The sequence below is a fragment of the Mustela nigripes genome, chromosome 13 (genome assembly GCF_022355385.1).
Source record: "Mustela nigripes isolate SB6536 chromosome 13, MUSNIG.SB6536, whole genome shotgun sequence".
Classification (NCBI taxonomy): Eukaryota; Metazoa; Chordata; class Mammalia; order Carnivora; family Mustelidae; genus Mustela; species Mustela nigripes.
In genome coordinates this window covers 115,712,187-115,735,243 of record NC_081569.1, presented here as the reverse complement: position 1 = coordinate 115,735,243, position 23,057 = coordinate 115,712,187, and the positions used below count along the sequence as shown (strand labels likewise).

Here is a 23,057-nt window from a genome sequence, read left to right as displayed (position 1 = left end):
GAGATCATGACCTGAGCTGAAGGCAGAGGCTTAGCCCACTGAGCCACCCAGGTGCCCCCACATGCTGACTTTTAGTGAGTACCTGAGAGAAACTGCTATAGAAAATATTAGCAAGGCACCTGGGTAGCTCAGTCGGTCAAGCTATCTGACTCTTGATTTCAGCTCAGGTCATGATCTCAGGATTATGAGATTGAGCCCCACACTGGTTTTCCTGTTGGGAGTGGTGCCTGCTTCAGACTCTCTCCCTCTCCCTCTGCCCCTCCCCTCAAAACAAAACAAAACAAAACATAAAAACAAAGAGAGAATATTTACTATAATATGACTTCTTTAAAAACATGGGGGAAATAATGTTGTGGATTATAGAATAAGTAGCTTATGTTTAAAAAAACTAAACAGAAGGAAATGATTATCATAAAATATTGAACTTGCTAATTAAGCTCATTTAATTCTGCAATTAGCAGTATTAGGATGGATAATACAGATGATAATCTTACTCCAAACCCAATGAAAACAAAGGGTAAAATATTTGAGAGAGAAAAACACATGGCAAAATGTATATACACTAGATTTCCAATCAAACTTCAACCTTCTGGTGTTTTCATTTATTCTTGCCAAACTGCAGTGTTTTATATATTTGAAGTTTCTTGGAGATAAATAATTTACAAAGTGGCAATATGATGCCTTATGTTAAGAAATTAGAAAAACAGGGCACAAATTTTTCCCAAATACAGAAGAGTTGGAAGTGATTTAATTCATTTTTGCTTTCTGAGAGAAAATACATAGCAAGAGGAAAACAGTGGAGTCAAGGTCTAATCAATAATGATCAGCACTGAAATAGTCAACAGCAAAGTCTTCTACATTCTAATAGTGTTAACAGAGATTTGATATACCAGATTTTTAATATCTAGGTAAAGCTTTAAAAAAAAAACCCATCAACATAGTATAGCAATAACTACCTATGGTTGAAATTCTCATTGATTGTGTAATTTATCTACTTGCCCTAGCGTACTACTCTTTTACTGTATATTTTGGCAAGTTTTAAAACACTCCCTTTATTCTGGATATTTGATATAATTCATCCCATTTTTTATATCAAATTTAATTTTCCATAAGATCCATCAACTATTATAATTATGACCTCCATAAATACATTAACAAGGGTATTGATCTGTCTCTTCTCATTGGTACCAAATTGAAATCACAAGTCTTCTAAAACAATGTCAAGTTCTTCACCAAATTAACGTGTCATGTCTTCAAGATGGGTTTAATTTGTGCCACTTGATAACAACCTTTTCTGGATTTGTAACTGTTTCTTTCCACTGATTTGCTGCTTCCGTGTGATTACTGTCTTCACTTATCCAAATCTGTAAAGGAACAGCACAATCATTTAACTTAACATGAGAATGGCAACTGAATTCAAACAGTTAATTCCTTTTACTGACGAAAGGCAAGTGGAAGTTTGGTTCACATATTTTCTTTTTTTTTAAAGATTTTATTTATTTGAGAGATCACAAGTAGGCAGAGAGGCAGGCAGAGAGAGCGAGGAAGGCAAGCAGACTCCCCACTGAGCAGAGAGCCGGACATGGGGCTTGATCCCAGGACACTGGGATCATGACGCGAGCCAAAGGCAGAGGCTTTAACCCACTGAGCCACCCAGGTGCCATGGTTCACATATTTTCAATCAAACGATCATTCCATTTTTCCAAATCTATGTCAAAACACCTAACCTGTTTAGTCACTCGGAAGACTAATGTTATATGATCCAATCCAACTTCAAAATTTGATGTGAGATATTCTAAAATAATTTCTCCCAAAACAGTAATTAGTATCCTTGGTTATTCAGTATATCTAGAAGCTCAACTTAGAATTCATCCTAACCATTCAAAATCATTTTTGTGAAAATAAACAGAGACTAATCATGATTTAAGTTAAACTGGTAAGAAATACACATTTTTAAGCACATTTTAAGCTGTGATTTTAACTGAAATCTAAACTGTAACTTTAGGTAACAGATATGAATGAATCTGAGCAAAGTTCAGAGCAGAATGCAGAGGTAAGACTTCACACCGGCCTAGAGGAAACGAGGACAAGGAATTCGAAGCCTGAATGCTAACCTCAGCTTTAGCAGTAACAGGAATTAACTTCCCTGAGGCTCAGTTTCTAATTCTTTTAAATAAAGAAATTGGAGCAGGTCACTGATTTTCAAACCTCTTCCCCTTAATTTCCTGGTCAGAAGTATTTTTCCTTCAAATAAAATCCTACATAGAACCTAATATATGAAACAGGTAACACCAGCATTCTTTGGCTGACATCAGGAGACTCTGAGACTGCATTTGTTTCCCCTACCATGGTGGCTCCTGAGAACCTAAGAGAAGCCACAGGAACAGATGGCCAGCAAGATCTCTTCCAGAATTGTAATTCTTTAACTAGACTCTCAACCAAGAGAGTGGAATCACCAAAAAAGTTATCATGAAAAATCACCTGTCAAGGAAATCTCCCATTCCATCCATACATGATACCTGGGGCTTGAGGGTATAGGAAAACTTTAACTGAATGCACTTCACAGGCCTCAAGGCCTTGAAAAGTATGCTACATATATGAATTCTTGAGTCCAAACTCCTTCCAAAATAGGAATAAATGAGGAACAACAAAACCATAATTTTTTTAACAAAGATTTTAGGTAAAATGCATGAAGAAGTGAGTCAAAGAATTAATATCCATCTTTGAATATTCACATACCATTTTAGGATTTCACATAGACTGCTAATGACATCTTGTTATCAAACAGAAGCTTTTAAACCAATGATATAGATTTTGGAATTTAAATGGGGGTCAAACAATCATTATTAAGATAAAAGATAATGGACAGCTACCATTAATCTACTCAGAGTAAAATAAACTACAAAGGAAGTAAGTCCCCATTGGACTGGCAAGTAAGCGTTGTTGTCTTCCACAGATTACAAGAATTTTTAAACACAGCAATCCAAACACCAAAATCAACTATCTAAATACCATCACGACCACTGCCAAAACTAATGTTTTCTAGGAATCTGAATCTAACATAATTCAGTTAATAGCATACAGAGTTAAACACTAAACTGAACATGAAACAGAATGAAGTAAGTTGGACATCTGCAGCCTTAAAAATTTTGATTTAATTACTTAGTGAATGTACAAATCAGAGAGAGAGAGACAAGCCATAAGAGACTCTTAATCATAGGAAACAAGAAGGAAGGGGGTTGGGAGAACGGGGTAACTGGGTGGTGGGCATTAAGGAGGGCATTTGATGGAATGAGCCCTGAGTGTTATGTAAGATCGACCTCCCTGACCTCTACCTCTGAAACCAATTATACATTATATATTAATTAACTGAATTTAAATTTATAATTGTATTTTTAAAAAATACTGCATAGAAGAAAAATAAATAAATACTTAGCATTAATACCATTAACTAGTCAATGGTACTGAAAAACTGATCTGTCTTACAGTATTTATAGTTTAGAAGCTCAGAAACAGATTTATTTTAGATAAGAAACCTAACTGCACTGAAATTCCAACTATTTGTATTAAAGCAAAGTCTGACAGGATTTCACCTTTGTGGCAACATCAAATTTTAATTTATGGTGCTGTAGAATTTTACTCTATTCAACTTCAATTTTACTCTATATTCCTTTTGTTAACCAAATGTTTCAATGCATAGAGAAGTTCAAAGAAAGGATTCAAGATAAAAACTCACAACTAACCTGCCCCACAAAATGTCTTCTTCTTACAGAGCTCCGACTGTAAAGCTTAATAAGAAAAAGAATTTCTTTTTCATTCTGTATAAGTGGAAAAATCATAGTTTCTCCCCACTTTACTCTTCCATTGGAGGCCTTCAGTAAGCGTGTCTTCTTCTTATAAATCAACTCTCCTGAACTAAACATTCCCACCTTCACAAAGAAACCTAAAAAAATAAGAAATTTTGATATGTAAAATTTTATTTTAAATCCCATATAATGATATATACTCACATATTATATTTGGTGTGAAAACATATAAGCCACTTATAAAGAGCCAATGAGCTACTGGCATAACAGAAAAAATGCTGATAGTAAACTATGTAATTTTAATCACACTTTACAAAGAACCACAGTGACCTCCAATGAACAGACTCTTCCTCTAACCTGAATGCCATTAAAGACTGGAAATTGTAGGCATAAGTAATGGTCAGCAGTAGGGGAGTAATACTCCCCTACAGTATTTTGTGTAATACTGAAAAGTATTACACAAAAGATAGGGGCCAACTCTTCAGAGAGCTGGAGGAATTTCCTTCCCAATTTTATGCAGGTAAAATTCTTTGATTGCGACTCCAGAAGTTAAACATATGCCTGCTAGAGAAAATCTATTCTTTAAATAAATTGAGCTGAAGAGCTTCCAGTAATGATAGAATAGTTGTACAAACTAAGCTTCCCATGGATAACAATGATCAACTCTGGGGAAAACAAAACAAAACAAAACAAAACACTGTTCAAGACCAAAAGTGGGGGCGCCTGGGTGGCTCAGTGGGTTAAGCCGCTGCCTTCGGCTCAGGTCTGATCTCAGGGTCCTGGGATCGAGTCCCGCATTGGGCTCTCTGCTCAACAGGAAGCCTGCTTCCCTTCCTCTCTCTCTCTGCCTGTCTCTCTGCCTACTTGTGATCTCTCTCTCTCTCTCTCTGTCAAATAAATAAATAAATCTTTAAAAAAAAAAAAAAGACCAAAAATGGGAAGGAACTGGAGGAGTGTCGCGTCTTGCAAGATGGAAACTACACCGCTAACATTCAGGTTCAGACAGCTTTCCGCCTAAGCATCCTCCCCTGTCTTATGGATGCATGGCACCTACAGTTCAGGCACAAAGTTGTCATGGATGGAGCTGGAGCTGCAGAGCAGCAAGAAATGGAGGAGGGAACTTCCAGAAAGGAGGGAGCTGTAAAGTGGTGACCGAGGACAGACCATTAGATTTACAAGATGCAGATCATGGATAATCCCAATCAGCAGTTTTGATTAAAGAAAGACACCTCTTAATGTAATGAACTGCATCTGCAGACTTCTACTGACATCCTCGTTCTTAGAACTAACCTACTATGTAGTCCTGGTAATTTATTCTTTTCATGCCAAATTGGATTTCATTTGCTTATTTTTATTTTATGATTTTTCTATCTATCTATATAAGTGGTAATAGTCTATAGCTATTTTTTTTCTATGCACTATCTTTTCTGTTTCGATATTGAGAATATGCTCACCTCGGAAAGTTACTTTTTCCATTGTTTCTCCTGCTTTGGAACAGCTTATATAAAATGGGAATTAGGGGTGCCTGGGTGGCTCAGTGGCTTAAACCTCTGCCTTCAGCTCAGGTCATGATCTCAGAGTCCTGGGATTAAGCCCTACATCAGGCTTTCTGCTCGGCAGGGAGCCTGCTTCCCCTTCTCTCTCTGCCTGCCTCTCTGCCTACTTGTGATCCCTCTCTCTGTGTCAAATAAATAAATAAAATCTTAAAAAAAAATAGGAATTAAATGTTCCTTGAAAGTTTGGTAGCCTCTATCAGTAAAGTCATCTTGGCCTGGTGCTTTTATTAGAGGCAATTCTTTAACTATCTACACATGGTTAATCATTTTATTCAGATGTTCTCCCTCTTTTGGAGCAAATTTCAACAACTTTTTTTTCTCTGAAAATCAGTTATTATATATAGATGTTCAAATGAACAGGTATAGTTTTAAATGGTATTATCTAATTCATTATTGAATCTCTTCTGAATGTGAAATGTTATCCACCCCCTTTTCATGTTTTATTTTTGCTCAATCCAACTTACTCTAGGCTTGTTTATTCTACTGATCTCTTCAAAGAAAAAGCTTTTGGTTTTATTGATTATGTCTTTTGCTGTTGTCTTCATAATTATCAACTTCAACTTTACCTGAACTCCTCACCTCTACTTTCCTTTTTGTCTGTTGTTGTTTTCCTAGCTTCCTGAACTGAATGGTCAGTTGCATTTATTTTCAGTCTTTGTAGTCAGAGTGGACATCCATTGCTTCTGCTGCCTCCCAATATCCTCTCTTCTTGTAGCGGAATGAGGGAGCACTCTTACCCCACTCTAGCCCTGGTAGAATGGATCTCAAATCCCAAGCTGTAGGAGAAGCCATGTGAACCAGGCCTACACAATACAAATTATCAGAACCCCTTCTTGTGCCCCAAGGCCCAGGGAAGGAAAAGTGTATCAAAGGTTGAGTTTGGTATTTTAAATTTTAGTGTATCAAGGGTTGAGTTTGGTATTTAAAAAAAAATTTTTTTAATTAAGTTTCTAGTTAGCAATACATTCAAATGAAGGGCAAACTAGGAAAAGAATAAATTTTCTAGGCTAGTGAAATATATCTAAGAGTCCCCTGAAAACACAACTTATCTTAACTGATGAGCTCAATAAGGAATGGCATCAAGTGAATAAAAACCAAGTGAACATGGATTAAAGTAGGCACAATGGCTGAAATTTGAAATCCAATAAAGTAATTTTAAGTTAAAAGGTAAGTAAGTTAAATAACAAAAGTAACTAAGATTTTAATGTCCGTTACTAAGAAATGCAGGAAAAACTACTTTTTACTAATATTTTCTAAAGATTCCACTTTGAGCCACGGATATACTTACTCAAAGCAAGAGGTGTTGAAGAGTTTGGAAGGTATTGTGCCTCAAGAATCTGTAACTGAATTCTGCTATTTACGGCTTGAAAACAAGTCCCCAGTTCAAGTTCTGCATGGCAAACCTGGATATTAAAAGAGTGCCATTTGTTAATTAAGAATAAGATTTGGGGTTATTTCAAAAATGTAGAAATAAAGAACTACAGTTAGAAGAAAACACTGCTTTTTTTTGACACACAAAAGCTATGGTCCATAAGATGGTTAGGAGAAATGTCATGGATTCTGTAAATATGAGGTACTCACTTTCATGGATTCTGAAAATCCAAGTCACACCAACATATCTGATTGTTCCCAATCAGAGCAGTCAGAAGATAATTCAAATTGAAAACAAATTAAATTCCCAAGCAGCTATACTAAAGAAAGTGTCAGCACGATAAACACCAAAGCAGCACACTTCCAAAAACACCTAAATGTATTCATTTGAATTATTTTTAAGAATACATGAAGCTCAATAAAAAGTTTCAAATATGAGAATCATCATTATATTTTTCTAATTGTAGACATGATAGTAGGTGCTACCCAGCTCAGAAGAAAAAGGATTACTACAAGGAACAAATGTGTGGGTTAAGAGCTGGCTTACTATGCTGAATGAGAGCCAGCCAAAGAAGAAAGCCGGCAAGAAGGGAGCTAGTCAAAGTGGAGGCGGGAAATAATAAGGAAAAGGTCAAAGAAAACCGGAGGCAAACAGTAAAACGAAGGAGAAACAGAGAAGGGAAAAGTTAAAGTCTTTGTTGATTAAAAAGGAATGCTACTGTTCTTGGCATTTTATTTTTTTTATTTTTTATTTTTTAAAGATTTTATTTATTTGGCAGAGAGAGAGAGAGTGAGGGGGGGGAATACAAGCAAGGGGGGGGGAGCAGGCCCCCTGCTGAGCAGAGAATCCAATGTGGGGCTCGATCCCAGGATCCTGGGATCATGACCTGAGCTGAAGACAGACGCTTAAGGACTGAGCCACCCAGGTGCCCCATGTTCTTGGCATTTTAAAAAAGTAGATTAAAAAGGACATTACTTACTATTTACAAAACAACAAGAAAACTATGGATAAAATTTTTTATTATGATTTTTTTTAAGATTCTATTTATTTATTTGACAGAGCGAGAGACAGCAAGAGAGGAAACACAAGCAGGGGAAGTGGGAGAGGCAGAAGTAGGCTTCCCACTGAGCAGGGAGCCCAATGCAGGGCTTGATCCCAGGACCCTGGAATCATAACCTGAGCTGAAGGCAGACGCTTATCAACTGAGACACCTAGGGGCCCCTTATTATGGTTTTGTACCCACAATGTGATCATACTTATGAAAATACCTAATGGTTGCAAAACTTCCCTTAGTGTTACACACCTGTAGTACTCACTCATACAAAACCGAGCAGTGTTTAGCAAAAAGTTTGCCATTTCCAACTTGCCAGTGTCATTTCGGAATTCAAATTACTTACTATGTTCCAGGATATTAATTTAGATCATGAGAAACTATTCAAAGTGGTTTTCAATCTCCCAGTCACCAAAAAATTAAAATTCTAATCAAGCAGCAGGTATATATTAAGTGTATTTTTAACGGGCACAAAACTGTGGAAGATATAAGATATGATCTCTGGTCCTGACTAATGTATCATTTTTTTTTTTGAAGAAGAAGACTTTCTAAGCCTTCCTTGAATTGTTGTTGAAAGTGAAAACTTATGCATAATTGGAGGAAACCATGACCTGTGATGTTGGACCATATCTCCTTGGCGGGAGCACTATATAGTCGAGCTAAGAGGGTCGTCCTGGAATCGGTGCTTCTGTTCAAATCCCGCCTCACCAACTACCAGCTGGAGGAAACCAGGCAAGGGCTTCAGTGTGTTGGTCTCCACGGTAGGGATACCAAGAGCAGAGAGCTCCGAAGTTTGGTGTGAGCATTAAGTCACCTAACACCACCTCCCCTGTGTGGTTGAAGTGTCTTCTGCACGAGAACCTCTTGTGCATTGTTCCACACAGAAATCTGGGTTCTCAAATAAATACTTCCATTACTATTTGTCAAGGTCAACAATTCTGTACCGAGGAAAGCATGAGGTTACATGATAGTTCTACTGTTCACGGCGATGTAGTTATCAGTGTGAGTCTGGCTCTGTCACTTTCACAAAGACTACCAATCTTCCTTCTCGACACAGGAAACAAAGCCTACTACTTTTGCCTTAGCCAATAATATGAAATATTCACCCTCAGTAACGTAAGTTCACTGGTCCAGTAGAGCTCCTAAGCTCTTCCTTCAGGCCACCAATCTTTTTGTATGCCTAGCACCTAGCACAAAGCAGATATACAAATGTGTGTAAGACCTCTAATACATAACATTATTTGGTGGAAACTCAGCCATAATCATTCATTCAGATTCTCCAAGGCAGATAAGATTAGAACATCTCAATTCCCCAGAAAATACCTTTGCTGAGTTATCTTTTGATACACTCTCCTAGACTTTAAAGTGTTACTATATGAATCAACCACCTGAATAGTATATTTGTGCCCTCTGTAAAATATGGTTGCAGATTACTCTCTACACCAAGTTAATTAAAAAAAAAAAATGCAAGGTGACAAACTCCTGTCACAGTTAGAAATCAAATCTGCTATATTTCAACAGAATATAAAAATAATCTAATATGGCATGCTTTCATTCATCATTTATTCTTTCCTACCTACCTATGTACCAGTATTCAATGCCAAGAATAAAACAGACCCTTACTAAGCAAAGTCAAATATAAAGAAAACAGATGGAAGCTAGAGGCTACTTTTGTTTAGAACAAGTAACTGAATTCTAAGTTGTAATAAATGCTATACAGGGAACACACTGGAGATGGAGACAGAAAATAATACATAAGAAATAACTACTAAAAATATCATTTTTTGATTATAGAAATCTTTTGGTTTTTGTTTTTTAATCCCTAACTTAATTCCCCTCTAATTCAGTGGTTCTCAACCAGGCTTGCACCGCCGCATCACCTGGAAAGCTGAGAAGTACAGATGCTTGTGGCCTACCCCTGCCTCCCCTCACTCCCCCCACAAAATTCTGATTTATCTGGTCAAGATGTGGGCATGTTTGTCAAGCTCCCCAGGTGATTCTAATGTGTAGCCAGGGTTAAGAATCACTTAAAGTCATGTTAAATATTTTGGAAGGCAGAAAAAATATAAATCCCATATGAACTTAAAATCACATATAGGCTTGACCTTACAGAAGCTTATGACTGATTTCTGTAACTGTTATCCTGACACAGAAGCTACAGAATTAAATTATTAGGGATATCTAAACAATTTCAACAGCTAGTTGAAATTAGCTAGTTAGTTGAGAGAAATTAGCTGGCTAGTTGAGAGAATTAAAATCAGGTCTCAAAAATCAAGAAGCGGTACAGATAATCAAGTTCTTTTCCAAAACAAACTAACTAACAAACAAGCAATACCCCAGTCGTAAGAGCCTCCATTTTACCCAATTTATGGACAGATATTTAGCTTACTCATGATTAAAACCACCTTCCTAATCTTTTAAGGCAACCTCTGAGTTTGGAGTTTATGATTCTTTCTTGCTCTTTCTAAGTTATCAGCTACTAACTTCAGGATTATTTTCCCTGACATATGAAACGTTTATATAAAATGTACTAGGAGGGCGCCTGGGTGGCTCAGTGGGTTAAGCCGCTGCCTTCGGCTCAGGTCATGATCAGGGTCCTGGGATTGAGTCCCGCATTGGGCTCTCTGCTCAGCAGGGAGCCTGCTTCCCTTCCTCTCTCCCTGCCTGCCTCTCTGCCTACTTGTGATCTCTCTCTGTCAAATAAATAAATAAAATTTAAAAAATAAATAAATAAAAATAAAATGTACTAGGAGAAGGTAACCCTAAGGTTATTTTTCAACAGAGAAGGCAAAGGGTATCTGTTATCTTTTATCAATTACTTGATAAAACAACCTTTTATCAATTACTTAAAAAGTATTATTTAACAATGACATCAGCATTATTATTATTACTATTTCTTCTTGAGAGCCTTCCTGATCCTCTAGTATATTCTAGAGCGTTCAGTTTATACTCCAACCAAAACTCACCCCCAAAAATAGTTCTAAAAGTATAAAACACTTTCAACATTACATACCACTATCACTTACAGAAATTTTTGAAGGTGGCATTATATCCAAAGAGTATTCCATCTCCTGTGTGCTGAGAGTTCTGAGTGAGAGTGAGCATTCTCCGATGGTTTTCTTCCTAGGAGTCCGGGTTTGAATCTTAAATACAAGCCTTACAGTTTGTAGACTTTGGAGTTTAATAGCAAAAACAAAAGTTTCCATAAATTCGATAATCTAAAAAAAAAACCACACACACAAGAAAATAATTTAAAAAAAAGTAGATAAAAGGACTGAAAAAAAAAGATATGCTGATACAAAAGAAATGAAAATAACATTTTATAATGTAGGAAAGGAAGATATAAATTTTTTTACAACAAAAAGATATTTTTCAATGTAACTTAAGATGACAATGACCATGAATTATTTTTCCAGAATTTATCTTGAATACTGCCTTCTTTAATTTCACAAATCATCCTTTTAATTACTAAGGAACTCAGGTCAATATCAACAAGAAGTTTAGCAGAATATAGCTTCTCTACTTTTTGAAAATTGGGTTGTTTTCCATCTTTGGTTCTGGGGAATCTTTCCTGCTATTCACCACAATTTTTCAACAGTTAATAAGCGGTTCAAGAATCTCATGTGTGCTCTCTCATAAGTACCCCAAATCTAACCATTCACATTAAGAGACTTGAATTATTTCTATTCTTTGTCTAACATTCTTCCCACCTACCTTGGGCTTCAATTTCTCCTTCGGTGACGTTTGCTTCACCCTTTCTAACCTGGAAATCAGTCTCCTTGGAAAGTGCTATCTTTTCTCATAAGCATCCAACCCCAGGCAGCAAGTCAGTGTTTTCCATGCTCAGAGTATTTTCCAATATTCTTTTCATTATTCCTAAAGTTTTAAAAGCCTAAGCTTACCATGGGCTCACATCTTCTTAACACCAGACTGATTTTGCTCTACACTTCCTTATTCTCTTTACTACATTTTTTTTTTTCCTTTAAAGATTCTATTTATTTGACAGAGAGAGATCACAAGTAGGCAGAAAGGCAGGCAGAGAGAGAGAGGAGGAAGCAGGATCCCTGCTGAGCAGAGAGCCTGATGCGGGACTCGATCCCAGGACCCTGAGATCATGACCTGAGCCGAAGGCAACGGTTTAACCCACTGAGCCACCCAGGCGCCCCTTTACTACATTCTTTTGAAAAAGATTTTTTTTTTTTTTTTTGCCTTTTGAAAAAATAAGATATCTGGGCAACTAACATCAATATTTTAGATACTGCAACCACATTTTGACTTTTATTGTAACTGTTTATATCTGTATAGTCAGAATTGTGTTTGAGAACTCCCAAACACCAGCACTCTCTTTTTCTCTCAGTCTCACGATCACATCAACAATGCAGTGTACACCAAGTGTTCTTTTTTTTTTTTTTAAAAAGATTTTATTTATCCACTTGACAGACAGCGATCACAAGTAGGCAGAGAGGCAGGCAGAGAGAGAGGAGAAAGCAGGCTCCCTGCTGAGCAGAGAGCCCAATGCGGGGCTCAATCCCAGGACCCTGGGATCATGACCCGAGCAAAAGGCAGAGGCTTTAACCCACTGAGCCACCCAAGGCGCCCCAAGTGTTCTTAAACGGAGATGCAATGAGCTTACACATAAGCCACGTGTGCTGGTCTACTTCACATTTTGCTACAGTAAGGGTCAACAAGTTGATCAATAATAATAAATTTAAAAGATTCTGTGCAAGTTTTAATATGAGAACAATTTTTCCCAACTTTTCCTAAGTTAATTTGGTTTTATTTGGCAATCAAAAAGTGAAACCTGAGGCACCTGGGTGGCTCAGTGGGTTAAAACCTCTGCCTTCAGCTCAGGTCATGATCCCAGGGTCCTGGGATTGAGCCCTGCCATCAGGCTCTCTGCTTAGCAGGGAGCCTGCTTCTTCTTCTCTCTCTGCCTGCTTCTCTGCCTACTTGTGATCTCTGTCTGTCAAATAAATAAGTAAAATCTTTTTTTAAAAATAAAAAGTGAAAGCTTTTCTGTTTAATTCAGGAAGGATTCATCTTGAATGTCAGCATTATAACTGGAGTTAAGATTTATTTCCATCTTGACCTTCTATAATGCATATTTTCATAAAGTGAGATACTAACACATATACATCAATTTTGATTACTGCCTTTTTATTTACTAAGAACATTTTTCCATGTCCCTAAAAACTCTCCCTAAGGGGCACCTGGGTGGCTCAGTGGGTTAAAGCCTCAGCCTTCAGCTCAGGTCATGATCTCAGGGTCCTGGAATGGAGCCCTGCATTGGGCTCTCTGCTCAGCGGGGAGCCTGCTTCCCCCTAAGATCTCTCTGCCTGCCTCTCTGTCTACTTGTGATCTCTCTCTCTGTCCAATAAATAAATAAAATCTAAAAAAACATACTTAAAAAAAAAAACCTCTTCCTAAACATTATCTTTTATAGCTGCCTAGTATTCTATCGCATGGTGTTATGGTCTAAATTTGGCCCCCAAAAAGATACGCTGAAGCCCTGATGTCCAGTAACTCAGAACGTGACCTTATTTGGAAACAGGGTCCTTGAAGATGTAAATGGTGACATTAAGGTGAGGTCGCAGTGGAGACACAGTGATAGATGGAAAACGGCATGTGAAGATGGAAGCAGAGTGAAGCCAAGGAATGCCAAAGACTGCTGACTATTACCAAAAGCTAGGAGAGCAGCATGGAACAGATTCTCCCTCACTGCTGACACCTTGATTTCCAACTTTCTCCAAAACTGTGAGAGAGAAAACTCTGTTGTCCTAAGCCACCCAATTTGTGGTACTTTGTTATAGCAACCCACAGAAACTCTAATGCCCATGGTATAGATTCCGTGAACTTTCTCAACCGTTCCCCTATATAAGACATTTAGTTGGTTTCCAATTATTCCCCTATGAACAAAACTGCTAAGAATACTTTATATATATTTTTATTTGCATTTTAAACTATTTCCATGTAACACATTCCAAGTAGAATTACTATGTAAGATGTATAAATATTTCAAGACTTTGATGTGTTTTGTCAAAATAATTTCCAGAAAGTTCTATGTTCCAGAGTAATTATAAATTTTTTCCTAATTTTAATAAGCAAAGAAAGAAAGAGAGCAATATGGAATTTAAATTTGAATTTCTATAACTACTAGTGAGAGTAAATTTTTTTCACGATTATTAGTTATTTGAATTATCTTATTTTTAAATCATATGTCCTTACAGAAAACACCTTTCATTTGCATGGAAAAACACTAACCTTTCATATATGAAAAGACAAAAATGAAGATATATTTAAAGTAATGGGAAGTCTAAAATCTATAAAACCAAATTCAGGATCGTAAGTCTTCCGATTGTAATAGCTGGAAATACTTAGAAAGAAATTTATTACAGTCATGCAATTATTCTTCAAAGCCAAAGTGGGCTAGGACGACAGAAAACAAAAATATAGACATTCTCCTTTCATACAAGAAAAGTGGTCTCCTATGCTTGGATTAAATTAAATAAATTAAAATAAAAATAAAAGAAAAAGATTTTCTTTTTAAATGCAACATTGGACAATGAACTATCAAGTATTTTTGAAGCACAAAATTGTCTTTAAAAAGCAATGAATATGTAGTTTGCAATTTCTCGAAAACAAGACACTTTCTCATTCCAATTCTTTACACAGTTTAAAGTGACAAATATGAAAAAATAAATAAACAAACAAATAAATAAATAAATAAAAAGAAATTCAAACACAAGCAACCACTTACATGAGAGCCATCCTTTGCTGAAGATTTGAAATGCACAGGTTTGGGCAATGTCAGTGTTCCTTTTATTGAAATAGTAGGAGTGTCTCCACAATTAGAAGGCCAACTTAAATCTCTGCACTAAAAAAATTAAAAATATAGTTTGAATTTTACAAAGAACCCTAACAATACAAATATTTGATGTATTTCTTGAGTTAAATGACTTAAATACAAGCCATAAAAGTAAACGTTAGTGTACTGAGATCTTTTGTTTCATCTACATTAAAATAATTGGACATTTAATGTTCCAGACAGCGTATCAATTTCCTTCTTGAGGTTAAAAACCACAATTCCATCAGACCTACAGACTTAGTTTCTTTAGAGTCTTTTTAAAATACCGTTTTCTGCAGAATACTACAAAATCCTAAATTCCAAAGAAGGTATTGTCCGTTACCCAGAGAGAGCAACAGATGTTTATAATGAAAATATTCAATTTTGTCAGAAAAGTTGGTATTTGCTAAATCAACTTACCTGCAAAACTGTGATCCAGATCTGCTCTACTGAAGAATTATAAAACACTTTCACATTCAATCTCCCAAAATCTCTTTCATCTCCTGACAGAGTAATTGTATCTGAATTGTAAAAGGACAAGGACATTTGAAATGCTATGCAATCCTTCTAATCCAATTATGCTTTGACACAATCTAATTTTAAGAGCACAACTGAAAATTGCCATTTTTTTTTAAGTTGCCACTTTAATAAGACAAAAATCTCACTTCAGTGTTACTATTGGAATGCTAGGGTAAGACCTATAAGAAGTACATTGGCTTGAAAACTTAAATACAGCCTGAGTGACTTACGTTAAAACTAAGATACACTTTCCCAAATAACACTGACATGGCTTTTAATCCTGGATGCTTCTAGAAGTTTCTGCAATAGAATACTCAAAACAAACAAAAGTCATGTCACTGCTTTGTGTTTTTTAAAGATGCTTTCGTGCCTGAACCCTAAAATGGGCTACCTGATCCAAGTATTCATATACAGATAACAGATACAACCATCTTGAAGTTTTCTCTTTTACCCTACCATATATATATTCAAATTACGATTAGGTAGAAATAATTTCCTTAAAAAAAGAATATAAGAAGAAGGCACTTTATTCCTTACCCAGGCTTCTGTTACTGCCCTGGGAGTTTTTCCTTGAAGAAGAAGTGCTAGGCATGCTGGACCAGGAATCATGTCTCTAGAGATAAAAATTGTTCTTGAGTCTGATACCGTGCATCGAACTTTAAAGATTCTGAAACTTAACCCCCAACACCCACTCAGGTATCAAACTGCATGCTAACCATGTTGACAATGCTACTGGTCAGAATATCCCTCTTTTAGATGGAAAAGAGAAAAAAAGCTTTCTGTCTATGTTACCAGGAAAATCTTCAATAGCTTACTTAGTCACATATGGGGAAAGCCTTTGCTGTTTGGAGTTTGGTTTTATAAGGAAAAAGAAATTACTACTTATTGTTTCCTGGTTGAAAGTACCAGTAAAAATAAGAACACATTGAAAGTGCCCTGTTACTTAAAAACCTGCTACGTAGCAGTCATTAATGCATGGTCCCTCTGAACCAGCAAGATCAACATCACCGGAGAACTTGCTGGAAAGACAAACTGAAGCCCCCAGTGCAGAGCTACGGAATCAAATGCTCTGGGGGTTTGATGGGCTGCCAGAATTTTAACAAGCTCACCAACCTATTCTGATACATATTCAAGGACTGGTGCTCTGCAGAATTAATTCTGCGAGAAATTAACCCTACTGACAATTCCGAAGGATTATTTAGAATACACTTCCATTTTAATAAAATACATGTATATACACTCACATGGAAAAAAACACTCAAGTATCTAGAACAGTATTTTTATGTGCTTTTATTCTCAGTTATAGGAATATAGGTGATTTGTCTTTTTAATTTGCTTAACTCTATTTTGTAATTTTTAATTAATCACAATTTACTTATGCTTTTATAAGAAACTTTAAACATCAAAAAATTGTTTTATTTCAAAAATAGGAGGATGCTGTGTTAATATTAATGAGTAATTAAAATCCTATATCTCAATAGAAATACTAATTTTTACTAAGTAGGTAGCTGATTCAAGAAGGAAGTTTCAATCAATACGCACTTCTAATCATATCTTTTCTAAATTCCAAATGCCTTCAAGATTACCTGAGTGCATACTAACTGAGAAAGGTAAGATTCATTTAAAAAAAGAAAAAGAAAAAGAAAATGCCTTTTAATAGCTGAAAAATGTGAAAAATGCACATGGGAAATGTTAAGTATTTATTCCTCAGATATTACCACAGATTTATCTACAAAAGGTCTATACATGTTGTTTCTAATGTAATTCACACATTCCTCAATTTTTTAGCTTGCAAATAAGTTATCCTATACAATTTATATCAATAATTCACCTGCATGAACCGCTGAGATGAACTTGTAAGATCAAACATAGACTTGCTTAGCCCAGGGGAACTGGGAAGTTTGCTGGTCCTTAAGTCACAAACTACAAAGAAACATGGAAAAATTTCTCTTTATCAAAGAAGAAAAAACATTGGACTATGAACTAAATCTCTATAGGAGTGCATCATGAATATTAACGCAATCTATTGAAGAGACAAAGTCTTCTACTAAAGTTTAAATTTTTTTTCGATTATTTTACTTTGGTTCAAATAGAAACCAACATAAATCAAACAACACATTTTCACAACCACATCAAATATCGAGGAGGAAAAACTCATTCTTTCTGTTTACATTACAATTCTTTATTCCATAGGAATACTCTAAGAGAATGTAGGTCTTCTGTGCTAAATGCAATTCAATAACATAATGAGCATTTAGTACATTAAAAAAATATTCTGAATTCCATGTGTTCCTATATTTCTAGTTTCCTTCCTAAACTAGAAGATTCCTTTTTTTAATAAATTTTATTTATTTGACAGAGAAAAAGAACAAGCACAAGCAATGGGGAGTGGCAGGCAGAGGGAGAGGGAGAAGCAGGCTCCCCACTGAGCAGGGAGCTCAATCCCAGGACCCTGGGATCATGACCTGAGCCAAAAGCAGACGCTTAACAACTGAGCCACCCTGGCACCCAAAATTAGAAGATTCTTAAGGAATGGAACTCAGTACATTAACCATGTATTCTAAAACAGTGCTGAAATAAACATTTAAATAAATACTTCTGCCTTGTTTTTAGACCTCACCCTGAATTCAGTTGTTGGGATAGCAATATACATTAAAAACTTGAAAAACAGGGGGGGTGGGGTTATGGACATTGGGGAGGGTATGTGCTATGGTGAGTGCTGTGAAGTGTGTAAACCTGGTGATTCACATACCTGCAACCCGGGGGGAAAAATATATTATATGTTTATAAAAAATAAAAAATTATTAAAAAAAAACTTGAAAAACAGAATTTTGTGAATCACATATATACATGAAAGTCTAAAATTTATATAGCACTCAAATATTAAACTAAGAAAGTCCTATGATCATGCAGGCATTTTCTGTTTTCTTTGGTCATGTTTGTAATCTCATCATTAGTTTATAAATTTATAATTTTTACTAAATAGAGCAGGAAAGAAAGAAGCTAATAAATATCTATTGTAGGGTTTCTGAATGGATAGATGATACAGAAAAAAATAAAACTTTTCAAAAAAGGACAAATAAAATGGAACTGGAACTACCAATACACATCATTCATTAATCTTTCAATTTTCACATTAGATAGAATACCACAGAGATGCCATAACGTTTATCATATCACTTCTGAAGCCTGCTTTTCTCTTATTTTTTTATTTTTGATAATTAGAATCCTCTCTTCTAGGGTCTTAGATTTCATTTGATTTCTACAGTTGTTAGAGAAAAACACAAAGAGAAAACACACAAAAAAGTTTTCATACCTGATCCATACAGTCTCACTGCTTCTGAACGAGGAGGAAGGCGCCGGTTCAGATCAGGTGAAATGTGCGGATACCTGTAGCATGGGTTGTAAATGTCATAGCCAGGTCCATGCTGGGATGAACTGGAAAGTTCTACCTTTCGATCTCCAAAAGATGCTCTGGCAGATCCTGAAAGTAAGTGTTTCTAAAGTTTTATAATACACTTTTCTTGGAGTTATTAGCTAACAGCTAATGCAGTCAAGGCAGAGGGAAAAAAATTTTTGTCTCAAGTAATACCAAATCACATGTGCTTGAAATATAAAAAATAAGCACACATTTATTGAGCTCTGCATGGAGTCTTCTGCCAGGGATCAGCTATGAGCCCTGCTTTCAAGACAGTCTGGTAAATTTTTGGCATTTTTCTTTGCCCCATAAACAATTCTGTATTTTGTAATCTGAGTTTCCTTTTATTTTTCTACTTACACAAAGAACACCTTTTAAGTAAAAAGATAATCATTGTTTTGATGAAGATGCAGAACATTTATACAAACTGACAGCAAGCTGAGGGACACAGAACAATTCTTAATAACTCTGAAAGGACTGAAATAACAGAGTAATGTTCTCTAATCACAATGCAATAAAGTTAGCAATCAACAAAAAGGTGATTAGAAAATATTTATATGGAAACACAACAGTCCTAGGATAACCAAAACAAATCTTTAAGGAGAAAAACAAGATTAAAAGATCTGTGCTACTGGGTATTAAGAACAGAACACTAGCACAATAAAGTAAGACTGAGCAGAACAGAAAGAGACACACATTATTTTGTGGACATTAGATTTACAATCAATGTGGCACTGGAAAATGGTGCAGAAAGAACAGTCTTATCAATAAAAGGTGCTAAGACAATTAGATATTGATATATACTAAAAACAAACAAACAAACAAACAAACAAACCTTCATCCCAACTTAAAACATTCACAAAACAGTAATTTCAATTGGATGTGGGTCTGAACTAAATGTTAAAGGTAAACCAATAAAACTTATACACTTAAATAAATGTATAAGGCAGTTTTCACAGCCTTAGATCAGGGAAGAACTTCTTAAATGGAACATAGCATTTATCATAAAAAATTTTTAATACACTGAACTACATTAAAATTGACATTTTCCATTTTTCTAGACTATTGAAGAGGGTGCAAAGGTAACCGACTGTGGGAGAAGACATGTACAAGAAGCAGAACCAACAGTACATGGTTCTGGCCATACAATGGCCAGAATACATCAGGAATTCCCACAAATCAGTAAGGAAAAGACAGGCAGGGCCACGTATAAATTGGCTGAAGGACTCGAGCAGACACTTGAGAAGAGAGGCTATCCAAAGAGCCAAAAAATATGAGCGGGTGCTCAATTTCATTAGTCACGAGGCAAATGCAAATGAAAACTCCAAGGAGATTCCACTCCAGACTCACCGGCATGGTTAAAATCAAAAAGCCTGACAAAAGCAAGTGTGGACAAGAGGAGCACAACGTGAGCTACCAAGCTTGGCTGGTGGGAATCATAAACTGAGACAATCCCCGCAGAAAACAGCGGGGCAAACTCGACAAAGGCTGCGCTATGCATACCCTGTGACATGAAGGTGCTGTTCTGGGACACGTACATGACTGAAATGCCCGCACGTGTACTCCCCGAGACTCGTATAAGCATGTTCATAAGCATCATTATCCATCACGACCAGAAAATCAGAAAAAACTCAATGACCATCAACAGTAAAATGGACTGTAGTTTATACCTACAATAACCATCAACAGTAAAATGACTGTAGTTTATACCTACTACTAAAAGCAACTTTTGTATGCTGTACTGACACATGGCTGTATACCATGCCATTTGGGGTAAAAATGAATCTATTTTTTAGTAAATACAATAAATATATTGTACAGATATTAAAGCCAACTGAAGCTACTGACAACAATGTGAATGACTCTCACCAAAATGATGTTGAATGAAAGAACCCATAAACAGGAGACTATGGTAAATATGGCATTTCATTTACCTAAAGGTCAGAACACAGAAAAAAATAAACCATGACATTTAGGGATATGTGCTAAGGTGGTTTAAAAAAAAAAAAAGGGCAGAACAGCAAGGAAGCAATAATCATTGCAGTTGGGACCTGATTACTCTGGAGTGACAGAAAAGAGGGAAGAGGGAGACGTCTGTGTACTGGGGTGATACATATCTGTTTACTTGAGTGGTGGCCATACATGTATTTTGCTTAATAAATTATGGAACTATGTATTTCTGCTTTGTTCCTTTTGTTCCCTTTTTCTACATGTGCATATTTCCAATTTAAAAAGGGTAAAACCAGTAGATCAAATTCCTTCCAAAGTTCAGAATCGTATTGGAAATAATATAGAGACATAAAATAAAGTTTTCAAGTATTTAAATTATTGCCATCTTTTCATCCTTTTCATCCTATTTAAAATAGAACCCACAGTATAAACCAATACTTTCTGAATTAAGCTAACCCATAAAACAGGTGGCTTCATACTGAGTTCAGAAAAGAAAAATAAAATATGGGGTTATGAGGTGAGATCTTACACTTACCCAGTTCAAATAACTATGTGTGTAATCCAACACAATACACAGGCAGAGGGGTGCCAAGAGGGAGTTATGATGCCAGAGAGCTTTGCGAGGAGCCTGTACACCTTAGGAACTAACCCTTAAGTCATTCAGTGCATAAGCACTACCACAAGTCTGTTTATGGTAACAAGGATACACTGTCACGAGTCGTAGCACCAAAGATGACTCACTACCTTTATAGGCTACACCTAAAAAAAAATATTCTGATTTCATTTTTCCTTAACAGAATTCCAATTTTCCCCTCAAACGGTATACAGTGATATCATTTTTAAAGTTCAAGAGGAACTTCTCTCAATTTACAGAACCACAGTACTATAAAACTAACATAGAGTAACATTTACTTTACACCTCTCAAAAGATCTATTTAAAATTTTAGTATTTATTTGAAATGCATTCTCTTGATGGAAAGGTAGACAGATATGTGACAAAGCAAATATGGCAAGATGTTAGTGATAGAATCTTTGTGTTACAAAGCAGTAAGCAACAGCAATGAAACAAAACACATTTCAAATACTTGACATATAATGTCAGTCATTACTGACAGTGGTCGGCCCTATCTCCCTCTCAAAATTTCCTTGTCAGCCCATCACTCATAGGCACATACACATACAGCAGGCACATGTCTGACTTCTAGAGTTAGACACCAAGAACACTTTCTCGACTCTAATAGAGTCATCTTTCTCTCCAATATGATCAAAATCAGATGACTTTACCACATACTCACTGAGCCTATAATTTAAGTGTAAACCCATTTCTTCATTCATTCAAATCAAAAAGCAATCTGTTTTCCAGTGACCTAATAAAACAGACAAAAGAAGAACCACCACATATAGCCAGATAGGTATTTCTTATTTTCTGATTATGAAAATAATACATAAGGTACCCTAAATGTTTAAGAATACAGAATTTATTAAATAAATTATGGTACATCTAAGGATTTAATTACTACGGGGCCATTAAAAAGCAATGAACATGAAAACATGTTCACAATGTGTGACAAGAATAAAACAGATTACCAAACTGTTTATATAGTTTAATCCCAATCCTGTTAACAAGTACTGAGAAAGAGGAAGACCAATGATCAGGGTGTGCTGTGGCCAAGAGCTTGTAAACACTGCTTTTGAGAGACACTGCTGCCATGCAAAACTAGGTGGTGGGCCAAGCATGGGGTTCTCCTTTCCTTGAAGAAAGAAGGAAGAAAGGAAGGGAGGGGGGAAGGAGGAAGGACAGAAGGAAGGAAGTAAAGATGGAAGGAAGATGGATCACTCCTACCAAACCCAAGTCTCCTGCACATAACAACAGTACCCTGTAGACCAAAAAGAGCATGAACAAAAACCCTGAAGGCACTGGAGAGTGAGCAGAAGCAGGGCATATTCAGGACAGCACTGACTCTTGGAAGAAAGGGAATGGCCATCTGTTTTTAATGACTGTCTGCTTTAGCACAAGCCAAAGTTGGTGCTGCACAGGGCAGATAAAATGCCAAAAGAAAATCCACACTCTTTCTGGCCTAAAGAACCAGAGGGTAGAGTTCAGAGCAACCGCAGCTGCTAGAAAGTAAGGTGGGTATCTTGGAAAGGAAAAAGCCCCAAATTCTGTGAATAAAGTCTGCTCAAACACCTGGCTGATCCCTGAGCCACACATATGCGGGATAGACTCCAACGAAGGATAAAAAACCAAGGTGAGATAAGAGCTGCCATCAAAGACACAGAATTTGCAGCATAGTCCAACAAAGTTCATTGCCTGGTTAAAAGAAAGAAAAAAAGGAGGGGGGAATCCCTCTTACCTCAGAGTAATATAATGGATTCTAAAGTGTCCATGACACAACATCCCAAACCCAGAATACAATTTAAAATTACTCCATACACAATGAAACATGAAAAGGTGACCCATTCCCCACCCCCCAAAAAAGACAAACCATAGAATCCAAACCTAAATGACTCTGATGTTAGAATTAACAGAGAAACATACTA

General features: G+C 36.2%; 1 protein-coding gene across 1 annotated transcript in view; it reads right to left on the bottom strand.

The window, feature by feature from the left end:
- Nucleotides 1-419: 419 nt before the first annotated feature.
- TC2N (tandem C2 domains, nuclear) overlaps nucleotides 420-23,057 on the bottom strand; it is a 39,901-nt gene continuing 17,263 nt past the window's right edge. Inside the window, exons 4-12 of the mRNA XM_059373506.1 lie at nucleotides 18,465-18,632; nucleotides 16,980-17,071; nucleotides 15,686-15,761; nucleotides 15,050-15,150; nucleotides 14,543-14,659; nucleotides 10,812-11,003; nucleotides 6,651-6,765; nucleotides 3,744-3,943; nucleotides 420-1,364 (exon numbers count right to left, since the gene is read on the bottom strand). Of these exons, the coding sequence (XP_059229489.1) occupies nucleotides 1,254-1,364; nucleotides 3,744-3,943; nucleotides 6,651-6,765; nucleotides 10,812-11,003; nucleotides 14,543-14,659; nucleotides 15,050-15,150; nucleotides 15,686-15,761; nucleotides 16,980-17,071; nucleotides 18,465-18,632 (1,172 nt within the window). The 3' untranslated portion in view covers nucleotides 420-1,253. The remainder of the gene's footprint in view (nucleotides 1,365-3,743; nucleotides 3,944-6,650; nucleotides 6,766-10,811; nucleotides 11,004-14,542; nucleotides 14,660-15,049; nucleotides 15,151-15,685; nucleotides 15,762-16,979; nucleotides 17,072-18,464; nucleotides 18,633-23,057) is intronic.